Source organism: Rhinolophus sinicus, linkage group LG02, assembly GCF_036562045.2.
Source record: "Rhinolophus sinicus isolate RSC01 linkage group LG02, ASM3656204v1, whole genome shotgun sequence".
NCBI lineage: Eukaryota > Metazoa > Chordata > Mammalia > Chiroptera > Rhinolophidae > Rhinolophus > Rhinolophus sinicus.
Window position 1 is genome coordinate 28,614,888 of NC_133752.1, and position 25,443 is coordinate 28,640,330.

General features: G+C 38.4%; 1 protein-coding gene across 2 annotated transcripts in view; it reads right to left on the reverse strand.

Annotated features, from left to right (window-relative positions):
• EGF (epidermal growth factor) overlaps window positions 1-25,443 on the reverse strand; it is an 89,541-nt gene that overhangs the window by 14,375 nt on the left and 49,723 nt on the right. Inside the window, exons 11-19 of one of the 2 annotated variants that reach the window (XM_019741967.2) lie at window positions 23,954-24,102; window positions 19,260-19,364; window positions 17,659-17,882; window positions 14,131-14,298; window positions 13,289-13,438; window positions 10,407-10,523; window positions 6,007-6,123; window positions 5,177-5,302; window positions 1,858-1,980 (exon numbers count right to left, since the gene is read on the reverse strand). In XM_019741967.2, coding sequence (XP_019597526.2) covers window positions 1,858-1,980; window positions 5,177-5,302; window positions 6,007-6,123; window positions 10,407-10,523; window positions 13,289-13,438; window positions 14,131-14,298; window positions 17,659-17,882; window positions 19,260-19,364; window positions 23,954-24,102 — 1,279 coding nt within the window. The remainder of the gene's footprint in view (window positions 1-1,857; window positions 1,981-5,176; window positions 5,303-6,006; window positions 6,124-10,406; window positions 10,524-13,288; window positions 13,439-14,130; window positions 14,299-17,658; window positions 17,883-19,259; window positions 19,365-23,953; window positions 24,103-25,443) is intronic. The other variant, XM_019741968.2, reaches the window with a different exon arrangement.

A 25,443-nucleotide genomic window follows, 5' to 3' on the forward strand; every position in this document is an offset into this window, starting at 1 on the left:
AACAATCAAAGATGTTACTTTTACTTTCTGAAGCAATCAGGGTCTTTAGGGTATAGGTATTCCCTGCTTTTCAAAAGCTCGCTTTACGAAAGACCTACATTAATGCTCATTTTCGCTAACTCAAACAAAACCAAAGAGGATTTTCGCTTTTACAAAAAAAAAAGAGAAAGGTGGAAACAGTGTTCAGCATTTGCAGCAGCACCCCAGCAGTGAGAGTGGCCCCCCCCAAGCTCCTTCCCCAGGAACCACACTTAGCACCTCAGTATCAAGCTGACAGAGCTTTGAACTGTCTGTGAGCACCTGTGCTTCATCTCCACTTATTTTGTGCTTCTGTTAGCAAGATATGTGCTAAGGTATCAGAAAAGCTGAAGAGAGCTTGTAAGGGTGTTGCACTTAGTGTAAAACTGGACATAATTAAGCATCTTTGGTAGGTTATATTTTTGGGCCTGGGGACACTCAAAAATTTTTTCCATTAATAGCAGTAACTGCTCCTTCACTTTTACGCCATTTCAGCTTATAAAAGATTTCGTAGGAACCCTCTACTTTTGGATATCAGGGGAAACCTGTATCAATATCAGGAACTAGTTTCTGTGAACAATTTGTGATTTGGTATCTTTTAATGACAGTAGAACTGTCAAAGCAACAGTAGTTTCACTTTCCTAACCAGATTTTATGTTATTCACCATGAAGCAAGCCATTCTTTCTTTAGGTTCAGTATTATTTGACATAAAGCATATTGGAGGCAAATAAGAGAATGGTCAATCCTAAGACACCGAATGAATGCCGAGTCACTGATCTCATTATAAAAGCACATCTGTCATCCACAAACACACACTAACTGTGAAATGACAGCTAGCTTTAAGAGGGTCTCACTGAACCACAGTATATCTTTATGGCTTATAAACCACCCAGCAACACACAGTCTATTACCCCCAGTGTCGTGGGAGTCTCAAAAATTTCTCCTGCACAGTGATTTCTTCCAAAAACTATTTAACTTTCAGGAGAACCCTCAAAGACAAGACGAGTCACGTTGACAGAAAAGAAATGTTACCATACACAGGAAATGCCATAGTGGTAAAGTCCCTTTCATTAAACGGTTCACTGCCCTTTAAAAGGAGAACATTAGGGTGTGTAGCTGACTATATAAATACTAGCAGGTTTTCAATATCTTTAAGAAGAGCAAATTATTTGAGAAAATAATGTGTTAAAAAAACAGAGACACAAGCAAGCACAGAATTTTCCTTTATTAGGATGTTTTCTGCTTTCAGAGATAAATAGCCTTCAGTAGCAGAGAAAAGCCCCAGATTCTGGTGTCCGGAGTCAGTGAAGCCAGTCCCCTTCTGGGTTGCTGATGGTGAGAAGATACTGCGTTATGGAGAGAGGGTTCAGGAAGCAGGAGTCAACCATTAGGAACATTTAAATAGAAAGAAAAAAGAGCTGGAGTTCTAAATCAGATCAAGAAATACCAACTTTTTAAAGTAATGTTTTAAAGTGTTTCAAAATGCTAAAAGTCCAGACACCCTCCCCAACCTGTCTAGCTCTGCAGAGTTTTTCCAGCAGCCCAAGAAATCAACATTACAAATCAAGACATTAGCTGCATAGTTAAGGAGAACCACCTGTGTTCCCACCTTTACTGAATTGTGAGTAATAAAATGGGATTTATAGCAGATGTTATTAAATTTTTAAAAACTTGGACCATTTCACATCTCAAACCCAGCATCAACTTAATCAGGAATGCAAATTCTTCAGCCTGATTGAACCCAATGATTTCTAGACTCACTACTGCAAATACACTGGGGTACAGAATTTTCTGGAATCAAGCTTTTCCACATGGTTCTAGATTACCCAGCAACATACCAGGGCACATCCGTCCCGGTTCAGACAGGCTGCCGGCACACATGCAGGTGTAGTTTCCCTCTGCATTTGTACACGTGGCATTTTCCCCACAGGTGTGCATGCCCAATTGGCACTCATCAATATCTACCAGAAAAAAAGGGGAGTAAGGAAGAGAAAAATGGGGGTGTAGAGGAGGAAATAGGGTCATACAATTGGAAAACCCAACATCCTAGAAGGGGAGCCCCTTCAACTTCAGTCATGCTGTATGTTCTCAGAGCTCTACACATTTTTAGATCCAAAAGTTTTATCATGAGTGTTGGTGACATAGATGAACTGGGTCCCATGGCTGCATGCCGGTCAGGTAAACTCCTGACAGCTTGGTAGGAAAGAAAACTTCCCAACACAAGCAGCAAAGTGAGAAAATTGGAGATTGATGAACTATCTCTAGACAAACATTTAGAAGCTCAGATCACAACAAAGAAAACATTTTTGCCGTTTGAATATAAACATAAACTAGCTCATCACTTTTTTCCGAACTACCCACATTTTTTTTCCTGTTAGCACCACCCAGAGTTAGCCCCCTCCTCTCTTCAATTTTACATTATGATAAGATTAGCCTTGTTACATCCCCTGCATCCCACTTGCCTCCACGGCACTCCTAAGCACCAGTGTCAGATTAATCTTCCTGAACCGTGTCACCCATCATTGCCCCACCTGACTCCAAACGCTGCCAGCGGCTCTCTGTTGCCTCCAGCTGTGCTGCCCAGTGTGACAGCCACTGCTTTATGAGTATTGAGCACCTGAACCACAGCTAGTCCACATTGAGATGTGTTCTAAGCGTAAAATCCACACCAGATTTTGATATGTTAAAATGTTAATATTTTGGATATATTGGAATAAATAAAATATTATGAAAATTAATTTCACCTGTTTCTTTTTACTTTTTCCAATGTGGCTACTAGCAAATTTAAAATTACATATGGGACTGACATATATTTCTATTTGACAGGGGTGGTCTAGAGAAGGAAAACCCCAATGACTAATCCTCAGATTCCAGTCTTCCACAAATGTAATCCAACCCACCTGTTGTGGACTGAATTGTACACCCCAAAACTCATATGTTGACTCCCTAACCCCCAATATGACTATATTTGGAGAAAGGGCCTATAAGAAAGTAATTAAAGTTAAATGAAGTCAGAAGAGAGGGGCCCTGATCCAATAGGATTGGTGTCATTATAAGAGGAAGAGACACCAGATATCTCTCTTGTTCTCTCTCTCTCTCTCTCTCTCTCTCTCTCTCTCTCTCTCTCCCCCCCCCACCCCCCGAGCCACAGAGGAAAGTCTATGTGTATATGTAGCAAGAAGGCAGCCGTCTGTAAGCCAGGAAGAGAGTCCTCACCAGGAACCAAATAAGCCAGCACCTTGATCTGGGACATATAGCCTCCAGAACTGAGAGAAAAACAATGTCTGTTGTTTAGGCTACCCAGTCTATACAACAGACTAAGATACCATCTTACCAGCCTCAGTTTCTCTTTTCCCTCACACACAACCTAACACTTACTCGTAGTGCTCAATTAGACTATTCTCTACCCTTTCATATTTCCACCATACAAAAATTTACTCATGCCCCAAGGTCCATCCAAAATGGTACTTCCTCCATGAAGTCTTCCCCACTACCTCAAACAGATATTTCTTCCAGTTCTGAACTTCCACTGTAGCTTTTACTTCTCTTATGATGCATACATACCTTTCTTCACCACTTACCATAGCTGTGTTTCTTTTAGATCATATTCTCCTCACAAGCAAGGACTGCCTTCACCATCTTGCTATTCCTCATAGTTCCTAGTACTGTGCCTTTGCACTAATAAGGACCAATTAAATATTTGTCACATTGAATTGCTATCCTGAATGGTTCAAACTGAGTTTTTGTTTGTTTGTTTGTTTGTTTTACTGACTTCCCATTTTAATCTCTATGAACTATCACCTTGAGGATGAGAGAGAGCTTTTGCAAGAAACAAAAACAACAACATACTCTTGGCCAAGAAACACAATGGCTCTTAATAAAACTAACAGCAGCACTTTTATATATATGGAGAGGGAGGGAAGGAGAGTGAGGAAGAGGGAAATGGAGATGGAGGGGGCGGGGGAGAGAACAGGAACAAGCTCCCTGCTACCATGGGGCAGGCTGGGTCATGATACCCCATGGCATGTTTGCTACTGGGAGGAGGTGGTTTAGTAACAGAGTGAAAATCCAGGGTCTAATGAGTTTAAACATCCAAGAAAGTATGCCTTTCTTTCTCTTCAAAGTAAATTAAATATAGAGCCTGTTTGTCTAAATTATCTACGAGCCTGCTTAATTAGAGCAATGACATTTTCCTGACTGACAGCCAAATATGTGCTTAAAAAGAGCATTTACAGATGTCCGTGGACTCCACAAAACTAATCTGATAAAGGTCTGATTTAAACCGACCAGATCCAGAAAATTGGTAGTTATGACTGATATTTCATCTTTAACCTCAACATGTAGGAGAAAGCAGTACAATTTTAGTTTCTTATCAGGGCATCTGCCTCTCACTGTGAAAAGAATTTTATGTTTTCAGAAGGAAAAGAAAATACTGACAGAGACATTTTAAAGCCCTGTAAAACTTCAGATAACCACTTCCCTGGGCTACAATAGCTTCAGGCAGGTCTTCACTTGTGAGGTGATACTATGCTACTGACACCTGGAATGGGACAAGACATCTACTAAGTGAACTCCCAGCCAGCAAGCCACACCCAGACCTTGGCAGAGGATGGTGATTATGAAACAGGTCTTAATCGTTCTTTCTTTGTATCTAACTTGTCCGTGGCTTGAATCTTTCATCTATTGAACTTATCAAGAGCCACATGAGGAGACCTTTCACAGAACCACACCTCCTTTCCTTTCCACACACACAGTAAAACCTACATCAGCTCTACAGATCACCACAGCTCAAGTGCCAAATTCAGTGACAAAGAAAATGTTGTTCAACTCCCCCCATGATGGCTCAAGGTATGAAATATTGATGAGGCATTGGTGTCATTCAGCCACAGAGAAAGATTAGAAAGACAGAGCGGTAAACAACTTCTGCAGGGTCTTGATGCTGACTACTGCAAGAATAGCACAAGGGCACAAACTTGACTATGCACCAAGAACTGAAATATATCAGTTTAAACAAGTCACACAACTCCTCTTTTAGTCGTAACATGTACATCACCCCATGTTAATGTACATGTCTTTTCTTGGCCCACCACACCCAGAGCATTTCGTGATTCTCCGAGGCCTGCCTCCACCCACCCACCTTGGCACACGTCCTCTTACCAAGACAGTGAGTCCCATCTCCTTGGTAGCCTTCAGAGCACTGGCAGACATGGCTGCCTTCAGTATTGATGCACTTGGAGGAGGGGTGTGGGCAAACTGTGATACTCATCTCACATTCATCTATATCTGCGGGCAAATGATGAATTAATGAAATATATAAGCAATCGTGGTTTAAACGAGGCAAAGATAAGTATAATCTTATATATGATCATTCAGCCACTTACAGAGACTGTTTGCAAATGCAATGCAAACCCTGTGTAGTGGACATAAAGTTCATATCTGAATCAGTGTTTACAGGCTTTTCACATGTCTGATTAGCTAAGTATGTGTAAATAAATCGCTTTTTGCCAGAGTTTCAGACCATAAGACCACAAGTTTGTCAGACCATAAGAATTGAGATTTTTTACAGTAATCACTACTTAAAATTTTGAGGCTATCAATATAAAATAGAAAGTTATTCATCACAACATATTTATCAAACTAAAACTATGACCTAAGCTTTTGGGGGGGAAATAGTTGTTTTTTCTTATTGGAATTGTTGAATTTATAAATTTGACTTAAACTCAAATTCACAATTGATGATACATTCTTCTCCTTAATGACAACTGCTTATATCACATAATTTTAATATAAATTCAAAGTAATGTAACAACACATTATATGTTTCATATTTACTATATATGTCATCCATAAGCTTTTTAACTAATACCAAATAATTTATTCAATCCTGCTGGTTAAATAAATCCTGGCGATTTTGAACCCACTTGATCTGAGAGAATGCTTCTGGTTCACTATTTTCCACAATTATGTGTATTGGCCTTTGCTCTTACCAGAACATACTTTTCCATCCCCAGCAAATCCTCTCAAACACCGACACATAGCAACTTCTCCTTCTGACACACATTGAGAGTGTATTCCACATCCCTCAGGACCACAGTCGTCGTCATCTGCAAACAGTGAGAACCCCATCAGATTATTTCCAGACCTCAGAGGAGAAAATGGGCGTTAATGTTCTTGGTTCTACAGAGCATTCCAGCACTTCTCTTCCCAAGTTTTGGGACAGGTTAACCTCCAAATTGAAACACTATTGACCTGTAAGCTATGTCGATATTAAAGGATCCACAAGCCATATGTTTCCATTTACATGTACTCAACAAATCGTTAGTTTTAAAGAACTGTTTGGAGTTCAAACAGCCCGGTGTGACCTTATCTACAATTGTTAAAAGCATCTGAGAAACAAAAACTCATAGACACAGACAATAGTTTAGTGGTTACCAGAGGGTAAGGGGGGTGGAGGGTGGGAGATGAGGGTAAAGGGGATCAAATATATGGTGATGGAAGGAGAATTGACTCTGGGTGGTGAACACACAATGGGATTTATAGATGATGTATTACAGAATTGTACACCTGAAATCTATGTAATTTTACTAACAATTGTCACCCCAATAAATTAAAAAAAAATAAAAACATAAAAAATAAAATAAAATTTGAATTATAAAATTGCTAAGAGTAAATGGACTCAAATTTCAAAAGGTTTGTTGCTTATTTGAGAATTTCCAAGCATTATGACATATAAAAGAGGTCAATATATTTTTATCCCACACAGACACACAGGATAATATATAGCAAGCAGCTCTATGTACCAACATGGCAAAGAGATTCAATCATAAAGATTTATTATCAATTAACTAAAATTATGTTTCATATAATAGAATATGTATGTCACAATGCATGTTTATTATCAAGATTTATGCAGTGACTTGCAAACCTCAAGGCACTTTTACAAAGTCATGAACCATACAAACTAAATGCTGTAAATGGATCATTTCATTTCATACTCCACTGAAATGCAAATGCCCCAGGGGACAGAGTTGTATGCTGAATCATAAACATGAGCAAGTTTTTTTTTTTTTTTCCCCCTTTAACTCCTTATGTATATAACCATTCTCCAAATGTCTCCTCTCTTTTAGAGTTGGGGAGATCTGACATACCACAGTAGGATATAAACTGTCATCTGTCTATTCACTAGTAAGTTTGCTCATATGAGTATAGAAGAGGTCAAGAAGCCCTTCAAACTTTCCCATAAATTAAAGGAAGTTAAATGATCTAATTCGGGTTCAGTGCCATGTGAATGCAGACATTGGGGAACTGCGTTTGATTTGCTTAGTACTTTGAGTGAGATTTCTCTTATGGGAAAACATGCCTTTCAGGTTTGCTTAGTCATCTGTCACTCATGACTCTTGGCGATGGATAACTTCAGACTAATCGATGACCCGTTTTTTCGGCAACTATTTGGAGGGCAAGCTCCCAAATCACAATGCTGCTCAGAGTGTGTGGTGGACAATATCCAATCACTCAAGACATTTTAAATCACTTAAATCTTAAATTGGAATATGACTTAGGATTTATTTGGTAACTTGCAAAATCCAAGGCAGCTTTGCATAATGAAAAGCATGCATGTGCAGTTGTTGGAGGGATGGGTGATAGCCAAAGCTCTTTCTGCCACAAACTAGCTCTGGAAAGAAGGAATGCGGGGCTTCACACTCCTCTTCTCTAAAATACAGGTTGACGATTTCTGTCCAGTCTACGTCACATGAATGTTGAAGAAGAAAGGGATTTAAATAAAAATACTTTGAGTATTATAAAATATTATGCGTATCAAAATAAGGATGATGGAGAAGAATGCTGCGACAACCTGAATCATAATTAACCTTATCACACCAGAAAAAATTCTGGGGCCTGTTAGTAAAATTAATTATAATCAAAAGTACCTACTACATACCAGATCCTAATGAGGGCCAAAAATACGGTGGTAGAAAATATAGACAAGGGCTCTGCTTTCTTGCAAAATTAATTATTGAAATACAGGTGTGATAAGCACTATCATGAAACAATACCTAGTTCTAAGAGAACTGCTGAAGTAGCTTTCACCTCACCTAGTCATGAGAGTAAGAAAGGGTTTCTGAGCAAGAGCATATGAAGTTGAGATCTGAAGAATTTGCAGGACTTGGAGGGATTAGAAAGAGCATTGGGCCAAGAACATAATACTGCTTGTTATAGGTAAGGCCAGGGTAACTGAACCAGGACATAGAAAGTGGAGGACAGAAGGGCACAAATTTAGGTTGGTGAGATGTGTAAGGGCTAGTTCATCTAGGGCCCAATAGGCCACAGTAAGAATTTTTTATTTTATTAATGAATTTGACAATGAAACTTTTTATGATTGAATCTCTTTGCCATATTGTACACAGACCTACTTGCTATATGTCTGTGTACCTTTAGGGAATACGAATATATTAACCTAAAATACAAAAGAGTTTTCAAACTCTTTTTAGTATAGATATTTTGTTGAAATGAAATCTCACTACAAAATAGAAGTAAGACCCTTTAGCCTAACACAGGTAGAACTGGTACTTTACAGGCAAAGACAAAATAGAACAAAATCCAGATATGAAAAGATGAAGTAATTTTCACCAAGGCAATAAATTCCGTCTATTCTGCACACAACAGAGTATAGTCTCCAGGTATGACGCCAAACACAGCCTACTATATATGTATTCCAAATTTTGGCCATTTCAACCCTCCCCCATCCGACCCATGTGCCTAATTTACTATCTGTCATTCATGTTGGTCTTTAAGTCTCCCAAACAGTAGTCTTTATGAATGTCTAGGGATCCCTAATGACTTTGAAAGTTTCTCTGTACTGCTAATATTTACTTATATTGCTTTATTCCATAATACTGTTTGTCTCCACATCAAAGGGTGACCTTGGAGACTGGGGTTTTATTTCGCTCATCACGGTATCCCCAGCACTTAGCACGGTGTTTGGCAAATAAATAGTCATTAAATGAATAATATTCCTAATGTGACAATGTTTTCCAGTACTTATTTTCTTCACATGAATTAATTATTTGGTCATAATTTTCAAAAATCTTTGGTCAAGTCACTAACAATATATCTTAGTTTCAGTTTTCAAATCTGTAAAATGATGTGTTGTGATAGGACCAACACGGTAAATTCTAACGCTCCATACAAATTATCATTAATAAAAATATCCACCTCTTTTATTTTATCAAAAATCACACTGATAAGTTCTTATAAGGAGGGGTAAGAGGTCCAAGGAAGCGTACATTGTCAAAGTAGTCTGTAGATCACAAAAGTTGGACGAGCACTTTGTTAAGTGTATGTAATGTACTACTGTGGAGTTTTCAAACTTATTTTTAGTTACACTTTGGTGAAAATCTTACTCAGAAACATAAATAAATAAAATGTTTCAGAGTATAGTTGCATTAATTGAAGGGCAGAGACCTGGAGTGAAGAAGGGGTAGAGTTTGCAGAAGACCTAGGGCTGAACTAAACCCAGTTTGAAAACCACTGGCCTCATGAGTGAATATAAAACATAAAAGAATTAGGTTCCCTAAAGTTGTTACATACTGAACAAATAACTTAGCATTTTGGTGATACCGTGTTTCCCCAAAAATAAGACTTAGCCAGACCATCAGCTCTAATGCGTCTTTTGGAGCAAAAATTAATATAAGACCCTGTCTTATTTTACTATAATATAAGACCAGATATATAATATAATGTAATGTAATGTAATGTAATGTAATACAATACAATACAATACAATACAATACAATACAATACAATACAATACAATACAATACAATACAATACAATACAATACAATACTGGGTCTTATATTAATTTTGCTCCAGAAGATGCATTAGAGCTGATGGTCCGGCTAGGTCTGATTTTTGGGGAAACAGGGTAAATGTGCCATAAAGAAGGAAAAAAAACTAACATTTGCTGTTTTGGGGCTTTCTGGAACAGTTGAAGCAAACAACCTATATTTGCTTGTCAATTACTGTCTACTTTTACACTACTGGAAGTATTGTTAGATGGGTCAAACACCAAAAGTAATAGGTGTGGAGGGAATATACTCCAATCTGTTCTGTCCTATTTTTCACCTTTGTTTCCAAGTTAGATTTCTTCCAGGAAGGTTCAGTCCAAAGAGTCTCAGTGAGTAAAGTTCATGTCCAGTCTAATATGGAGCCATCTTCCTCAGCACACATTTCAGAAGAGAAGGACCAAAGTTGGAGTCCAAAGTTTGGCTTCAATAGCTTTGTGTAGCTTTAGCCAACATTAAGTTAGAGAGATAATTCAGAGTTTCTAATTGGTAGGATGGAAATTGTTGGAAACAAAGCTGTACTGGAGAACTCATTATTCATACCTGACACCATGATTTCGGCCACTAGCATGTGTTGAGATTCTGTAATGTTATCCTCAAACACTTCACTGCTGGATAAGATGTCCGATGGCGTTACTTGACTTAGATCTGTTTCACTACCTATTGAAGGTCAACAGACATAGTTAATTTATCTTTTATGATTCAAGAAAAGTTTGACTTAATTTATATTTGTGGCTCTTTGTTGGTTGTGAGTTCAGACTCATGCTTACATTACAGTAAGATTCAGGGAAACTATTGGGGTGACTGAGAATCACCCTGGTTCAGGGTAACCTCGCCTGCTCTACCGTACCCTCCCAGCTTCACTCTGTGTAACTTGATGGTTGAGGGTGGGGGGAGTCAGCCGGAAAGGAAGACAGGATTTTTTTAGGTACCTGCAAAAAGCAGTAAGAGTAGAATTCCAAAATCCTTATGAATATAATCAGCTCACAATCACAGCCCGCCATTACAAGGGAAAAATACTGAGAAGATCTCCTGCCTTTCATACACACTCCTTTTCCATTAGGATACTTTAAACACTTACTTTATCCTGATTTTACTTGTATTTAGAAATGTGGAGGGGCATAAACAAGCCATAATTTAACATAGGCCTGAGACCTCTGCAACTCCCCAGACGTGGGAGAAATGTGTGTTCTCTAAGTGTGGTCCATGGATCCCTGGGGTCCTATTGTATGGAGTCCATAAAATAACAACTGTTTTCATAAAAGGCAAATAACATCAAAGTTATTTGCCTTTTTCCACTGTGTCTACATTGATACTGGTGGGCAAAAGCAATGATGGGGGCAGTGCCTTAGCAGGAATCAAGGCCACGGCACCAAACTCTACTAGTGGTCATGCTCTTCACACACACACACACACACACACACACACACACACACGCACACACACTCCATTTCACTTAATGAGATCCATAATGAAGAGTAAGAATTAATTTTTTTTAGATCACAACCATGGAATATTTGGCTCTTAATAATAGTATAACGAAATGGGAAGTACACATAAAACACTGATATTAATTATGATGGTTGTCTGGAGGAAAAGCACTTGTACACTCTTTGAGTTGTGAACTGCAGCTAGTCTCTTTTCTCACATGATTTTTACTTGAAAGAATGACTGTGAAACTATGTTATTAACACTTCAGGTTTTGGCAAGCATTTTTTGAAAAATGAATAAAGTGAGCCTGTCACTTCAAGGAAAACAACTCACAGTACTTGTTGCCAATGATAAAATTCGAGCTTTTGAGTGAAAACTAGAATTCTGGAAAATTTTTTCCACTACTATGAGCCTAACAAAATCCCAATACTCAGACTTTTCTGGTGAGTCTGATTAAAATAATTAATTAATGTGATTTTTTTGTATATTAATGTGACATTTGAAAGACCTGTATGACTCAGTCAATCAATATTTTCAAATGACCAAAACATAATGCTACAAAATCATGCAAGGTGAAAGATCCACTCAAAGTACAAAATAGACCCCTGGATTTTAATGTCTCAGAAGACAAACAGTGCATTGATATGGCTTCAGATTCCACATTGTAACTAAGCTCTAAGAAACTACCAATTGTCTAATTCTGACACAGTACCTAAAGAAGAAATACAAAAATGGGAATCTGAAAAATCTATTAAATATTCATCTTTTTTCCAACTTAATGTCTGTGAGGCCAGGTGCCCTTCATATGTTTCAACCAAAACAACACAGCAACAGATTTAACATACAAGCAGATATGAGAATCTAGCTACCCTCTATTAAGTCAGACATTAAAGATATAAAGGTAAACCAATGCAATTCTTCTTACTACATATTTTTTGTTTTGGAACATATAATTATTTCATTTACTTCCATAAAAATATGTTATGTTTATATATAATGGAGTATTACTAATTTTAATCGAAATAATTTTAGAGGTTTTTAGTTTTAATTTCTAGTATCATAAATATTGAAAGCTATAGCCTACATGAACAAAAACTCTTTGGGGTTCTCAATCATTTTTAAGAGTGTAAAGGGGACCTGAAACCAGGAAGATTGAGAGCTGTTGTCCTAAGGAAACAATTCATAGAAAGTTTTGAAAATCCAAAATACCCAGTTCCAGTCCATGGATAGAGTAATCCATTTATTTGCTGTCAATCTGTCATCTATCTTACACCACACTTATCAGATGCATATGAATTTTTAAAAAACATTCTTAATAAAATTTAAATTGTCTTTGGTACAAAGATATCCAGAGATGAGTCCAAATATACCGTAATTGTTTAGATACACATTCAAGGGAAGCAAGTCAGGGCGACTAACTTTACATTAAACTTGATCCACTCATCCTCAAAGTCATCGTTAGTTTTTAAAAACGTGATCACAGGCTTCTCAGGCTGAATTCCCCACACTTGTTTGATATTTTAGCGTTACTTTTTTAGAAAGGACCTTGCCTTCCACATTAAAACTAATCATGTAGTAGGGTTTGTATTTGACTACCGCTAACAATAAGGCTATAAAACTTGTAAATAAAATGTCTCTGAACATTATCTGAGGAGGTAAAATCTGGCATTTATTTCTAAGTTTGGGCTACTCTACCATAAATAGGGGGCTGGAGGACTAGACTTTGAAAACTATCTTTCGTGCACTAATTTTACAACTGAAATTGTCAACTGAATTTAGGGGAGGTCAACTGAATTTAGTCTTGAATAAGGAAACCAAACTCATCAGAGGAATTAAAAAATAAAAATAAAAAAACACTTGGCATCCCTAAAATCAGGGGAGCTTTTATTTATACAAAATATTAAAAATCAGCAAAAGCATAGGGTTCAATGCAGGATAGAACTACATTCCTGAGCCAAAGTAAGATAATTTAGCCACATAATTTATTATATTACCTGCCGATATCTGATGGCCATTTAGAGCCAGACACATTTTCCCATCTGGGGCTTTCACAAAACCTTCACGACACAAACACTGAACAGTTCCAAACTTCTCTTTGCAAATATGTTCACAGCCTCCATTTTGATATAAGCAGGGATCTGCTCCTAGGAGGGAAAAGAGGCGCATTCACAGATGGGCTTGGAGATCAAAAAGGTGCCACTGATGCAAATCAGTGCACAGCTTTGGGGGAGAGAAACGCAGTGTGTCTAAATGGAGACTATATCACGAGCTATTGCAGATGGTCCCTATAAGGAGCCACTAAGGCAAGCTCAGAATGTTATACTTCCTGAGTACCTATTGAGTATAACCAGTACTTTAGGCAGATGAGATTCCTACTTCCAAACTCATGATCCAGTCAAACTGACACAGGGCAATTCAGAAAAAAGAGTTACTGTAGGACACTCGATGCCTTTTCTCTTTGCTTACTCCCTGGCACTCTGAGGGGGTGGAGAAAGGCCCCAGTGTAGCTAGAAGCTTCCATTGCAGGTGTCTAAATTACCCTTCCCTCACCCACACCCTTAGTGCTTTTAACCCCAAAGTCTTTTAAACAGAGCACATAGGTAAGTAGAAAGTGTTGGGGGCGGGGGGTGGAGGAATGAGATCGGAGGAATAAAGCCCAGATTCACTACCAGATTGTCTTAGTTTAAATGAAATCCAAATCTCAGGAAATCATAACATCTACCCAGATTAGTGAGAACTGCAATATCCCCCCCTCTTCCCTCCTCCACTACCATCAAACAATTAAAAGAGTTGCAGATTCCAGCCAAAGAAAGACTGTGTAACATGTCCAGTGTACCTGGTTTTGCCAATGGATGAACTACAACCAGTGATGAGGGCTTCAGCATGCTGCCTCGGAGACGTACCCTATTTTTGCCAGTCCTCTTGTTCACCCTTATTACCGATGGCACAGTCCAGTCAGAGAACCACACGTTATCCCCAAACACAGCCACAGCAAATGGTCGACCTGGAAGCAGTTCCAATACATTACATACATCTTGTCTTTGTCATGAATATTTTTTAAAGGACACGGCTTGAAACATATGCACAATCCCTACACTAAAGCAATTCTTGACTATAGCTGCTAAGCCAGGTATGAGCCACGACCTATAGATGCATCAAGGAGAAACCACATGATGGGGTAACCTCGTCTTAGAAAGGGAGCCTGGTGATATGAATCCCTAGGGAAGCTCAGGATTTGGAAAACGAGAATGCAAGTTGATGGATAATGGCACCAAGGGGAAGGAGGCCTGGTGGAAAAGTTTCAGTGTTCAGTGATTCTGCCACTATTTATAGACTAAACTTGAGTAAGTTATCTTATCTATCTCTGCCTTTGGTTCTTTATCTTTTGCATGGCAGTAATAAGTAGTACACTAAATTCACAGGTTGTTGTAAGGATCTTTAAAAATTTAAGGTAACCGAGTAACAGTCTCCTCAAATTCCCATGTCCATCCACACATTTCCCTGCATTGGACACCCATCTCCTTTCCTATCTCACCTCTTATCTAATATTAATCCATTGGCCTGTGCTCCTGGTGTTGTCTTTCCTGCCTTCTCTAGGCCCTTGTTCAATCAACTGCCCCTTTCGTTTACATCTTAACTTTCTTCATTCTACTGACTTCTTTCCCTTAACCGATGACAATCCTCAGGTCTCTCCCATCTTAATTTCCTCATCCCCTTGACTCTCTCTAACTTCTTTTTGTCTCCCTTCCATTTTTAGTCAATTTTTTTGAAAGTCCTTTATTATCTGCTGCCTCTGTTTTTATTGCTATAGACCTCTAGGTGGGTCCTTCAGACCCCACCTCAACTAAACCTACCTCTCCAGGCCACTGAAACTGCTCTGATAAGATACTCCAGCATTGAGTTAGTGGGGAAATGTTGTATCAGACCATCTCAAGTGATTAGAGGCTAAAGCTAAGGAGGCCCAAGTTTAGAAGCTTTAATGATGTCCAGTCACATTTCCCAGGCCGTCTTTTTGCGAATGAGCAATAGATTTGGTGTATTAGAACGACTGTCTCCCTCTCCTGGCAGCAAACTCAAACGACTTGTCCTAGTGACTGAGTCTCCACCCGTCGTTACTGACCAAGGCCATTAAGACTTATTTTGACTTCTAGCCCTTTGTCCAAAATTAAAGCCATAAATGCAGCAAGGGAATTTTTTATAAAGTTATCAGTTTCTTTTTCATTTTGCTAAAAAACATGTAACACAATATTGACCATCTTAACTTGTGTACAGTTCAGTAGTGTTAAGTACATTCACACTGTTGTGCAACCAAATTCCAGAACTTTTTACCAAGTAAACTAAAACTCGTTATCTATTAAACAACTTCTCATTTTCCCCTCCCCCAAGTCCCTGACAAACCCCATTCTACCTAATGTTTCTGTGAATTTGACTATTCTAGATACCTCAAATAAGTGGAATCATACAATATTTATCTTTGGTGACTGTCTTATTTCACTTAGCATAATGTCCTCTGGATCTATCCATGTGGTAGTTAGCATATGTCCGAATTAGCTATAGTTTTTCAACAAATACTCCACACCAGACATAATCATTATTTTTTTTGTCCTGGAAGAGTCACACTTGCGTTTAAAATTAAGAATAAATTCCTTCAACTTTTACATTAAAAATCCTATACTGGCAGTTGAGAAGCCACCACTTACATGCCTGTAGATGGCACTGTAGTGATGGGAATGGTTATTTAGACATTTTAATTTTCAATTATTTGATAATGGCCTTTAATGGGAAGTTCCATTGTCACAGATTACAATAGCAGTACAAATTGTTAAAAAAAAAATATATATATATGCGCTACGATTTGGGGTTCAGAATATTGTCTGTCTATATTCTAGTTAGAAATTTTCAAATCCCTTTATACCCTCATATACCAAAGCTACAATTTTACATTTATTTGGGAGACATATTTTTTACTAATGTATGTCTCCCCCACTAGACCCCGTGACTTCACAGGAACCATATTTGTTGAACTGTCTACTGTTTCTCCACTTCCTATAATGATTCAATAAATATCTGTTAAGTGTGTGGATGAATAAAGTTTATAATGGTACACAAGCTTATCATTTTTTAAATGAAACATCTCTTTAATTTTTAAAGAAACTAGGCAGTATGTAAATTATTCTGTTATAGCTATCTCGATCTAGTTAATGTATATTACAAACCTAGAAATTCATTACCTCTAAAACCAAAGAGAATGGGCAAAATAAATATTTTATACAGATTATCAGTTTGTCAGCTTCTTTTAAAAGAAAGAAACCATGTATGTTTCATCTTCCCAACCAGTCAGTTTGTAAATCTCTGAAGCATCTTCAACATCTCCATTTCTATATCTAATCAGTTACCATATACTATCTTTTTGTTTTTATTCACAATTATTATTTTTTTAAGACTCTAATCCTCCATTGCACTGTTAAATGGCAATGTTCTAGCTCAGGCTTTCATTAGCTGGACAATCTTTGTAGTTTCCTAACTGATTTCCTTCTCTCCAAATTCCAATCCAACGCTTATACTGTTACCTAAGTGGTTATTCTGAAATACCAACCTTATATACATTTCCTGCTCAAGAACATGCAATGGTTACCCAGCATGTTCAAGATCAAGTTCATCAACATATCTTGGCAATACTAACATACAAAGACCAATTTTTGCAGCCTTATTTTCAATGACAAAGTTTTATTACGATCTATTTACCACATGGCCCAGTTCAAATGCTGTCTTTGCAGATCCCCTGAATCAAAATGAATCCCCCCTGAATCTCATAGCCATTTGTACTTCTACTTTAACAGTTAGCCTAGACTACAGTGTTTTAAATATATTTAAGAAAATACATGATACATCAATGTAAAATCTGAAAACATAATAGGGGAAAAAACTATATTAATCTTTGCACATGTTATCAATAGATATTCATTAATGCCTAAAGGAGATAATATCACTGTTATGAAAATGACATTTTCTAAAATATAAGAAATGATAACAGCTGAGCCAAGTTCTTGGCCTTAAAGAAGTTTTAAAAATTTTAATATTTTCATTCTAATCTTGGGAATTCTTGGCAAAGAGAAATGATTATGCATCACTAGTTTTTACCCAAAATTCCAATGTTAAGGTAATCCTCATAGCTCATTAATCCTTGGAGAAGTCTGTAGTCTGTTTATGTCTATTCCTTTCTCACCACATTGTTAAGTGTGTGTGTGTGTGTGTGTGTGTGTGTGTGTGTGTGCGCATGCATGCGTGAATGCATACACATTTTGTATTTAACACTCATCAATTCTCAGTCAAGATGAAAAAATCACCCATCCCATAGCCTCACCTACATCGTTCTGGGCAAGTCTTTGGCGTTTCGAACCATCCAGATTGGCCATTTCAATCACAGACTGCTTGGCATCGCACCAATACAACTTATCAGTTAAGAAATCAATCGTTATTCCACTAGGCCAGACCAGCTCAGAGCTAGCGATAACCAGTCGGTCAATGCCTTGAAGGGAAGAACTTTCAATTCGTGGATTAATCCCCATATCAGTCCAGAATAATCTCCTTTAATCAAGAAAGCATACAACAAATAAAATTTGCACAAAAAAATTCTTCTATTTTCTCATCATTGGAAACATCAATGTAAATCACTTCAGGATAAACTATAATGGTACACTAAGGAATATAGAAGGAGAAAGGATAGCACTGTATTGTTGCATGGATAATTTTTCAAAAAACAAAAACTTCTATGTAGAGCATCTTGGACAGGAAATGCTAAATTAAGGCTCAGATCACTAGATAAAAAAGGAATTATTATGGTGAGCATACAACGTGATATATAGATGATAACAAGTATAGTTGATAACTAGTATAGATGATAACTAGTATAGAATTGTATACTTGAAATCTATGTAATTTTACTAACCATTGTCACCCCAATACATTTAATATAAAAAAATAATTATTAATTAAAGAATTGCAGTATATTACTAATGAAAAGTGTTTTCAAATGCATATTCTGCATAAGGCAATGAAATCTTGCTAGTTTGTCCCTCTGCTATGCATATGTAAAACTCACCATATATGTAAAAATGCAACATAAAGGGAAGAGCATATTTATTATCCAGTTTTATACAATGTACTTGGGTAAATTGGTTAATTTTAAGTTCTTTAAATCACATTTCATAAATGAGCTGAGGAACATTTTTTGAGGTCAATATGGCTCAATATCTTTTCTCTGGCCTGCTTAGAGACAGTTATATTCTCACTGTTTTAATCATGTGGCTGGCTTTGAATCAATTATCAATTATTACCAATATATTATTTCCCATAGGCCATCATAAATAAAATAAGGTTGGTTTTTACCCTGTTTTTTTTAAAACTAGGAAGGAATCTGGGATTCTACTTAATTCTCTGAACCTAAACAAACATTTGTCACTAATTCATAATTAACAACATAGAATCTTCTAATCTTTCATGAATACTATTTCCTCTTGTTTAAATCTAGGAATGACCTATGATTTGAACTTATCTTGTGATTTTTCTAAATAGAATTCATAAGTCATACAATCCAAATATCATCCTCTGCTCAGGAAAGCAATAATATAGATTTTTAAAGAAAGAAAGTAGTTTAACGGACTTACATCTAATTGATTAATGAATTACAACCCATTTATTTTCAGAAATTGAATTTGCTTAAAATGAAAGGGTATCTAAACAATAAATGTTTTATACAAGAAAGAAAATCAAAAGACATTTAAAAGTGGGGAAATCATGTTAGCTGCACCATCTCTGAAGATGTGAACAAATCCAGTGGATTTTCTTGGTTTCTGATTCCACTGACCACCTGAAGCCTTAAGGCAAATCTTGGACATTAGCATTTCAAACATGAATGGTCACATGGCCTCTGCAGAAAGGCACCTAAATTTCACAAGTACCTACTTGGCCATTGGGTGAACAGCAATTCCTCGTGGCTGAGAGATGTCCTCCTTAATGATTATTTCACGATGTTTTCCACTTAAATCACTGCCTTCAATGAGAGATTTCCTAAAATGTATGTAATATAAAGGGGCTTGTTACATCAACTTTACTGTTTAAACGAAGATACTCCTTTTCCCTGTTTCTAACTGAATGCAGATATAGGCACTCTACTTCCATTGTGTGTGAGTATGCACGTGCGTGTGTACACACACACACACACACACACACACACACACACAAATCAAGACCAGATGGCCATGAATTCTATTTTTTTAAACATAGTCTTTTCATTAGCATTCCAATATTTATCCCAGGCAATTAAAATACACAGGGGAAGGATACGGTAAGAGGGAATTGTGTCAGTGGCCTGGCAGGGACTAAGCCAGTATGGTAAATACTACCATCCCTTTCCCTTTACATCTCCTGTCTCCTGCTGGAAGCCAGTGGAGGTGTCAGCCTCATGGTCACAGATCCGGGAGGAGGGAGAGTAGACCCCAAAGGGCCACAGAGACAACCAGCACAAGGACAGTAGGGGAGATTAATGTTGACTTTAATTTTCTTCCACTTGATTGTAAGACAAGTGAGAGTACTGAACTATTATTTGCTAAACTTTACATTAAAGCAAAATAACCCTTTGGAATCCGGCAGAGGAGAAAATTCTTGTTGCCTAATGTGTCCATGTATTTGTCAAATGAATCTTTATTATCTAACAAATATTTCCTGAGCAAACACCTACTGTACTTAGACCAGGGATTGGTCTAAACATTGGAGACACAATAGGTTGTGTCTGTCCTTACAGAACTTACAGCTCAGCAGGAAAGCCAGGGAGAGGGGAGGAAGAGAAAGGGTAGGTGGAGAGTAAAAGAACACCCTAAGCAGAGGAATCAGCAAATGCAAAGCCCAGGAGACCTAAAGAGCACGGAACAATCATAATCTCAGTTTAGAAAGTTTGCTGTAGCTTTGTTGTGGAAAAGACAAGGCGGGCAAGAGATGATGGTGACTGAGCTAGGGCGGTGGCCGCAGGAAGGAGAAAAGTGGATGGAGTCAAACGCTGAAATCTACTCTGTCACACTCCCACCCCATCACTGGCCTGAGGTAACCTTGGCTTCTGAGCAGCTTTTGAAGCCGGCAGAACCACAGGCAGAAGCGGTAAGAGGAGAACCTCTCTCCACCATGGGCTGTCTGTTCTCCCTGTTTTCCTACACAAACTAGAGAGTGTAACTATCTTTAATGCGTTCAACAAACATCTGGTGAGGGCTTACCACATTGTTCTCATGCTGCCTGCTGGCCCTGTTTCCCTATCTTTAATTCATTCAGCAGACATCCGGTAAAGATTTACCTCCTTATTCTTGGAGGCAATGTCTGCATGAGACAAGCCTACCCAGAAACACGGGCAGGACCATTCTCTCCTCCCAGAAGGAAACCTTTTGCAGGTGGCTTCCTAGAGTGCACTTTCCAGCCATTGGGTGGGTGGGTTGGGAATGGGCTTTACAAATCCCTCCTCACAGGCTAAATGCAGGAGGCAGGTAAAGGCAAAATTGGGTCCGGGCCTGTGCTGGGTCAAATATGCTTTACAAACTACCAGCTCAGGGCAGAGAATAATCGGAAACCATTTATACTCCTGTGCCATTTTCAAAAGGTAATTTTATTCCCAGATGAAGTGGTTGTCAGAAGGGTCCTCCTGGGTGGAAGGTAATTTTGAACTCAACGTGTCAAATTCACTCAGAGACCACTGTCCCTATGCCTGCTCCCTTGGTGAGAGGGAAGGATGGCTGAGGCTTGTGGCTTTCGGTTCTGCTCTTATTGTTACAGCATCTCTAAATTCTTACTGTTGTGAGCAGGAGTGAGGTGTTAAGAATTGAGACCAGCATAAACTCCCAGCTCTGGAGCTGTCTCAGGCAGGATTGCTGGAATTTACTTTCAAAGCTCCCCCAGGGGTTCACCCACTAATACATTTCTATTTGATTTAGCCAGAGAGCAAATCTCAAACTCCAGCATTGGTAACGAGAAAGCAAAGGTGACATGAGTTCAAGCATAACCCTTAATCTGGTGGAACATCTTTCTCTTTGTATCCACTACCTAATTGGTGCCACTGTCACTGGGGTCCTTTAAGAGCCAGCGCCCTTTCTTCCAGCACGAGAGTTGTCCATCCAGAACCCTGGAAGAGTGATTTTTACCTCATTGTCATTTTTGTTACCTCAAAAGAATGAGCCAACAGATATTTTATATATTTTCACCCTCTCGATTCTTTTTTACTGAACAATTGGCTTCAGGAATCAGGATTCCTCAGTACTAAATAATAGCATTGCCAGTCGAATTATCAATTAGCTTCTTTCCTACTGCTAGATGTTAATTTAAATCTGTCTTTTCCTTAGCCAATGTAAACTAAAAGCACCCACTCTGGTCCTTTCATTGGTTAAGAGTTACCATATAATCTAATATCACAAGCTTGGAATCTCAGTTATTTAAATCCAATTTCTAGCTAATATCAAGGTTTCTAAACCAGAAACCTTTCATTTCCAGACAAATTAAAGGTTTTCTTTTAGCAGCTGCCTTTAGAGGAAAGAGGACTTAAGAAGGGCTTATTATTATTGAAGACAGTGAACTAGGAAATCTGAGGTCTGCTTCTCCAGGATACGGTGCCTGGCTATCTCCTGAAGGCATCGCTTTGGCACTAGGTCCCATGGTGCTATTAATCAAACACTGTTACAATTAGAGGTGCCAGGCAAACGTGGGAAATATGAGGAGACCCAGCATCTTTAAAGGGGTCGACAGCGGCTGACATCTGCTGTCCTGATCAAGGTTTACTCTTCTGAGAACAGCCACATATAAGCTCTGTTATTATGCACAGCTGACATTTGAAATGTCCTTTTAAGTAGGTTTAACACAGAGGAGGCCGTTATTACGATTTTTGTCATTATTACAACTGAAGTTGATTTTCATTTGTTATATGACTCTGGGTCGAGCACATTTTAACCAACTCTGCTTAGGGGAGACAATATGTATCTGTGATTATTAAAAGCATTATCTTTGAAAATGGTCATTGTTGAGTTTAAATTCCAGGGCCACTACTTGCTGGCTGTTTGACTTTGGTAAAGTTATTTTACCTCTTTGAGTCTCAATTGTTTAATCTTTAGGTTGGGGATAAGAAAACTTACTTTTTGTGGATTCAATGGTATGGATATAAAGCTCTTAGTGTAGTATCTGGAGCATTTCAGTTATTCAATAAACAGATATCCAAAGAATAAAAGAATGAAGGTTTGCTTAAATGAACAAATGAATGAATGAAAATAAACTCACTCTGGATACAAATGTGCCATATTTTTTATAACTGTACATCACATCATACATGTGACTAATTTTTAAAAATGCATTTGTTTCCCATGGGTTATCCAGACCAAATGAGATTTTCTGGGACACAGAAAGCCTACCCCCAAGCATACGAGTATAAGCCCACTCCCTGATGGGACTGCTAATTTCATGGAGGTGAAACCCTAATTAATTCTTCTTTCTTTTAATTTAACAGGGTTGCATAGGTACCAGATGTTCAAATTGGCGACCATTTCACTTGATGGCTTTAAGTGACTGGGGAAAGATCCTTCTAGCACAGAGCATCTCTGATGCTATCCTGTGAGGTGCTCTGTGGTTAGCTTCCTCTCTCAGAAGCAGGGAAGGAAGCTCTCACAGCATGCATGAGGGCTGCAGGCACTTCCTTCCTCCACCCTCCTCCCATCCCACCATTCCTAGGGGTCACACAGGACGGACACACACACACACACACACACACACACACACACACACACACACACCCCTAGTGCAGCAGCCCTTCCTGCAGCCCTAAGAGCAGTGTGCCAGAGGACAGAAACACCATAGCTTCTCTCTGGCTCTGCTATTTCTCACCAAAGGGAAAACAGGCCATTTCTCTGATCTCACAAGGATTCTCCTCACAACTCCAGCAGGAAGCTCTCTCGCCTTCCTTCATGTCACTTAACAGAGAGCCAGCATACGGATTTGTCTAAGATTTGTCGCTGCGTGTTGTGTGACTTTGAATAAATGACTTAGCCTTTCTGAGCCATAGTTTCTCCATCTGTAAAATGAGTGGGATGGGCCCGTTGATTCCTGAAGCTTCTTCCAGCACTCCTTCTGGGAGTGTACACTCTTCACTTGGCAATTATTTAAGACATTTCTTGTACCAAGCATTTGTATTAGTTTTTCTTGTGTATATGCACCTATCTCATGGCTGAACTGTGAACCACCTGAAAAGGTAGAACACTCAGGCTCCTTTGTATCTCTGGTGTTCCCTGGGAGAGTGCCCTTTCCACAGCAGATGCTCAAAGAATGCTGTTGGACTGCATTCAGGCAGGTTTTGCATTTCTCTAATTACAACAACATGAAGTACAAAAACACATGCTACTCTTTGGTCCTCAAAATTCTCTTATGGATAAAGATGCAATCTTGAAGAAAAGAGAAACATACTGCTTGGTGATAGGGAGGGGTGCTGGGGAGTGTGGACAGTGTTGAGGGCATCTTTCCTCCAATCCCAGCCAGGTCCCCAGCCGTATTTTTCTGTGTTCAAAGTGGAGGATAAAGCCAGCTGTATTGTTTATCCCATCACTCCCATCCCATGTGGCTAAAAACTGAAGGAGGAAACATACCCTCTGTCTGTCCAATAGAGTTTACGGGCAATCCAATCTACAGCAAGACCTTCTGGCACATCTACTGCTTCCTCGATAAGCCTTTCTCGCTGAGAACCATCCATATTGGCTCTCTCTATCCACTTTAGGGCCGTATGGGCAAAGTATACCTACAAAAGAGAACATAGGCATTTCTGTCTGGTTTGTTTTTAAAAAATAAATATGGAATGTATCCAAATGGGTTGAGTATCATACAGTGGAATCATGAAGAGCTTGGCTTTGGACACAGACACACCTGCAACTGAACACCAACCCTGCTGCTTCCCAGATATGTGTAAACTTAGTCAAGTTAGGCAATGTTGTAGTCTCAGTTTCCTCATTGGTAAAATGGGTATAATAATACCAAGCACATTAGTTTTATATATAAAACTCCTTAGCCTTGTACCTGGCACACAGTTCTGTTGCTACTGGTAATTTCTTAATCTTTGATCATTGGTCAATAACTAAGCCACTGTACGTGAACCCTAGCCTTCTACAGCCTAAAAGGGAGCAATGATTTGCAGTTTAATGGAAACTATATGCTGGGCTGTACATTCTACTGTCCTGTCCACTGCGCTCCACTTCGCTACACGTCAGGAGACACCGGTTCCTTCTGGTTTTGCCACACATTTGTTTGATTGCCTTGGCCAAGTCACTGAACATCAGTTTTCTCAACTACAAAAATGATGAAGTGAAACTAGATGTTTGCTAAAGTTTTTTTTCCCATCTCTATCTTATGTGAATTCATTTTAATAATCCACATTTGGATATTGTCCAACAGAATACACCTTGCAAGTTCTTTTTCAGTCTAGTATCCAGACTATCAAACAGCTACAAGTATTTCATGAGAGTGTTGAAAACTGCTATGGGTCAGTTGGTAATTTAATGACAGCATTTGTGGAATTTTAACTGTGGGTACATATATGTACATAAATTTATAATCAGCGATGAGAGTATTCGCAAACTGGCCAGACAGCTGCAAATCAGGAAGAAACAAAAGCACGAAGTTTAAAATTCTAGGAATTAATCTAGTAGTAACTAAATAATTATGGAAGGAGATTAATAACTATGTAAATTTATAAATATTGGGTGGTTGATCTCCAGAAGATACTGTAAAATTATTTCAAGCACATTCTAACTTAGAACAAATACAACTAAGAAATTAAAGACCAAATGGTGAGCTGATTAGGTTGATAGTATAGAAATTCTAAGTTATATACAAAAAGTTCATGTAAAAATTGATTATTATGTAAATAATGTCATGCTTAGATTGCCATTCCCACATGAGCCATAAACTTACGTTTCCTGATTTTCATGGTCAAGAGATCGTTGGATCCCTCTCAGTGGTATACATGTATATTAAATGTAAATTACTCATCCATACTTCCTATGCCCCACCTCAGCCTCCCAATTCTCCCACTACCAGCAAATAACCAAAAACCTAATTACGGGCCTCTCCTATGTGTATAGCA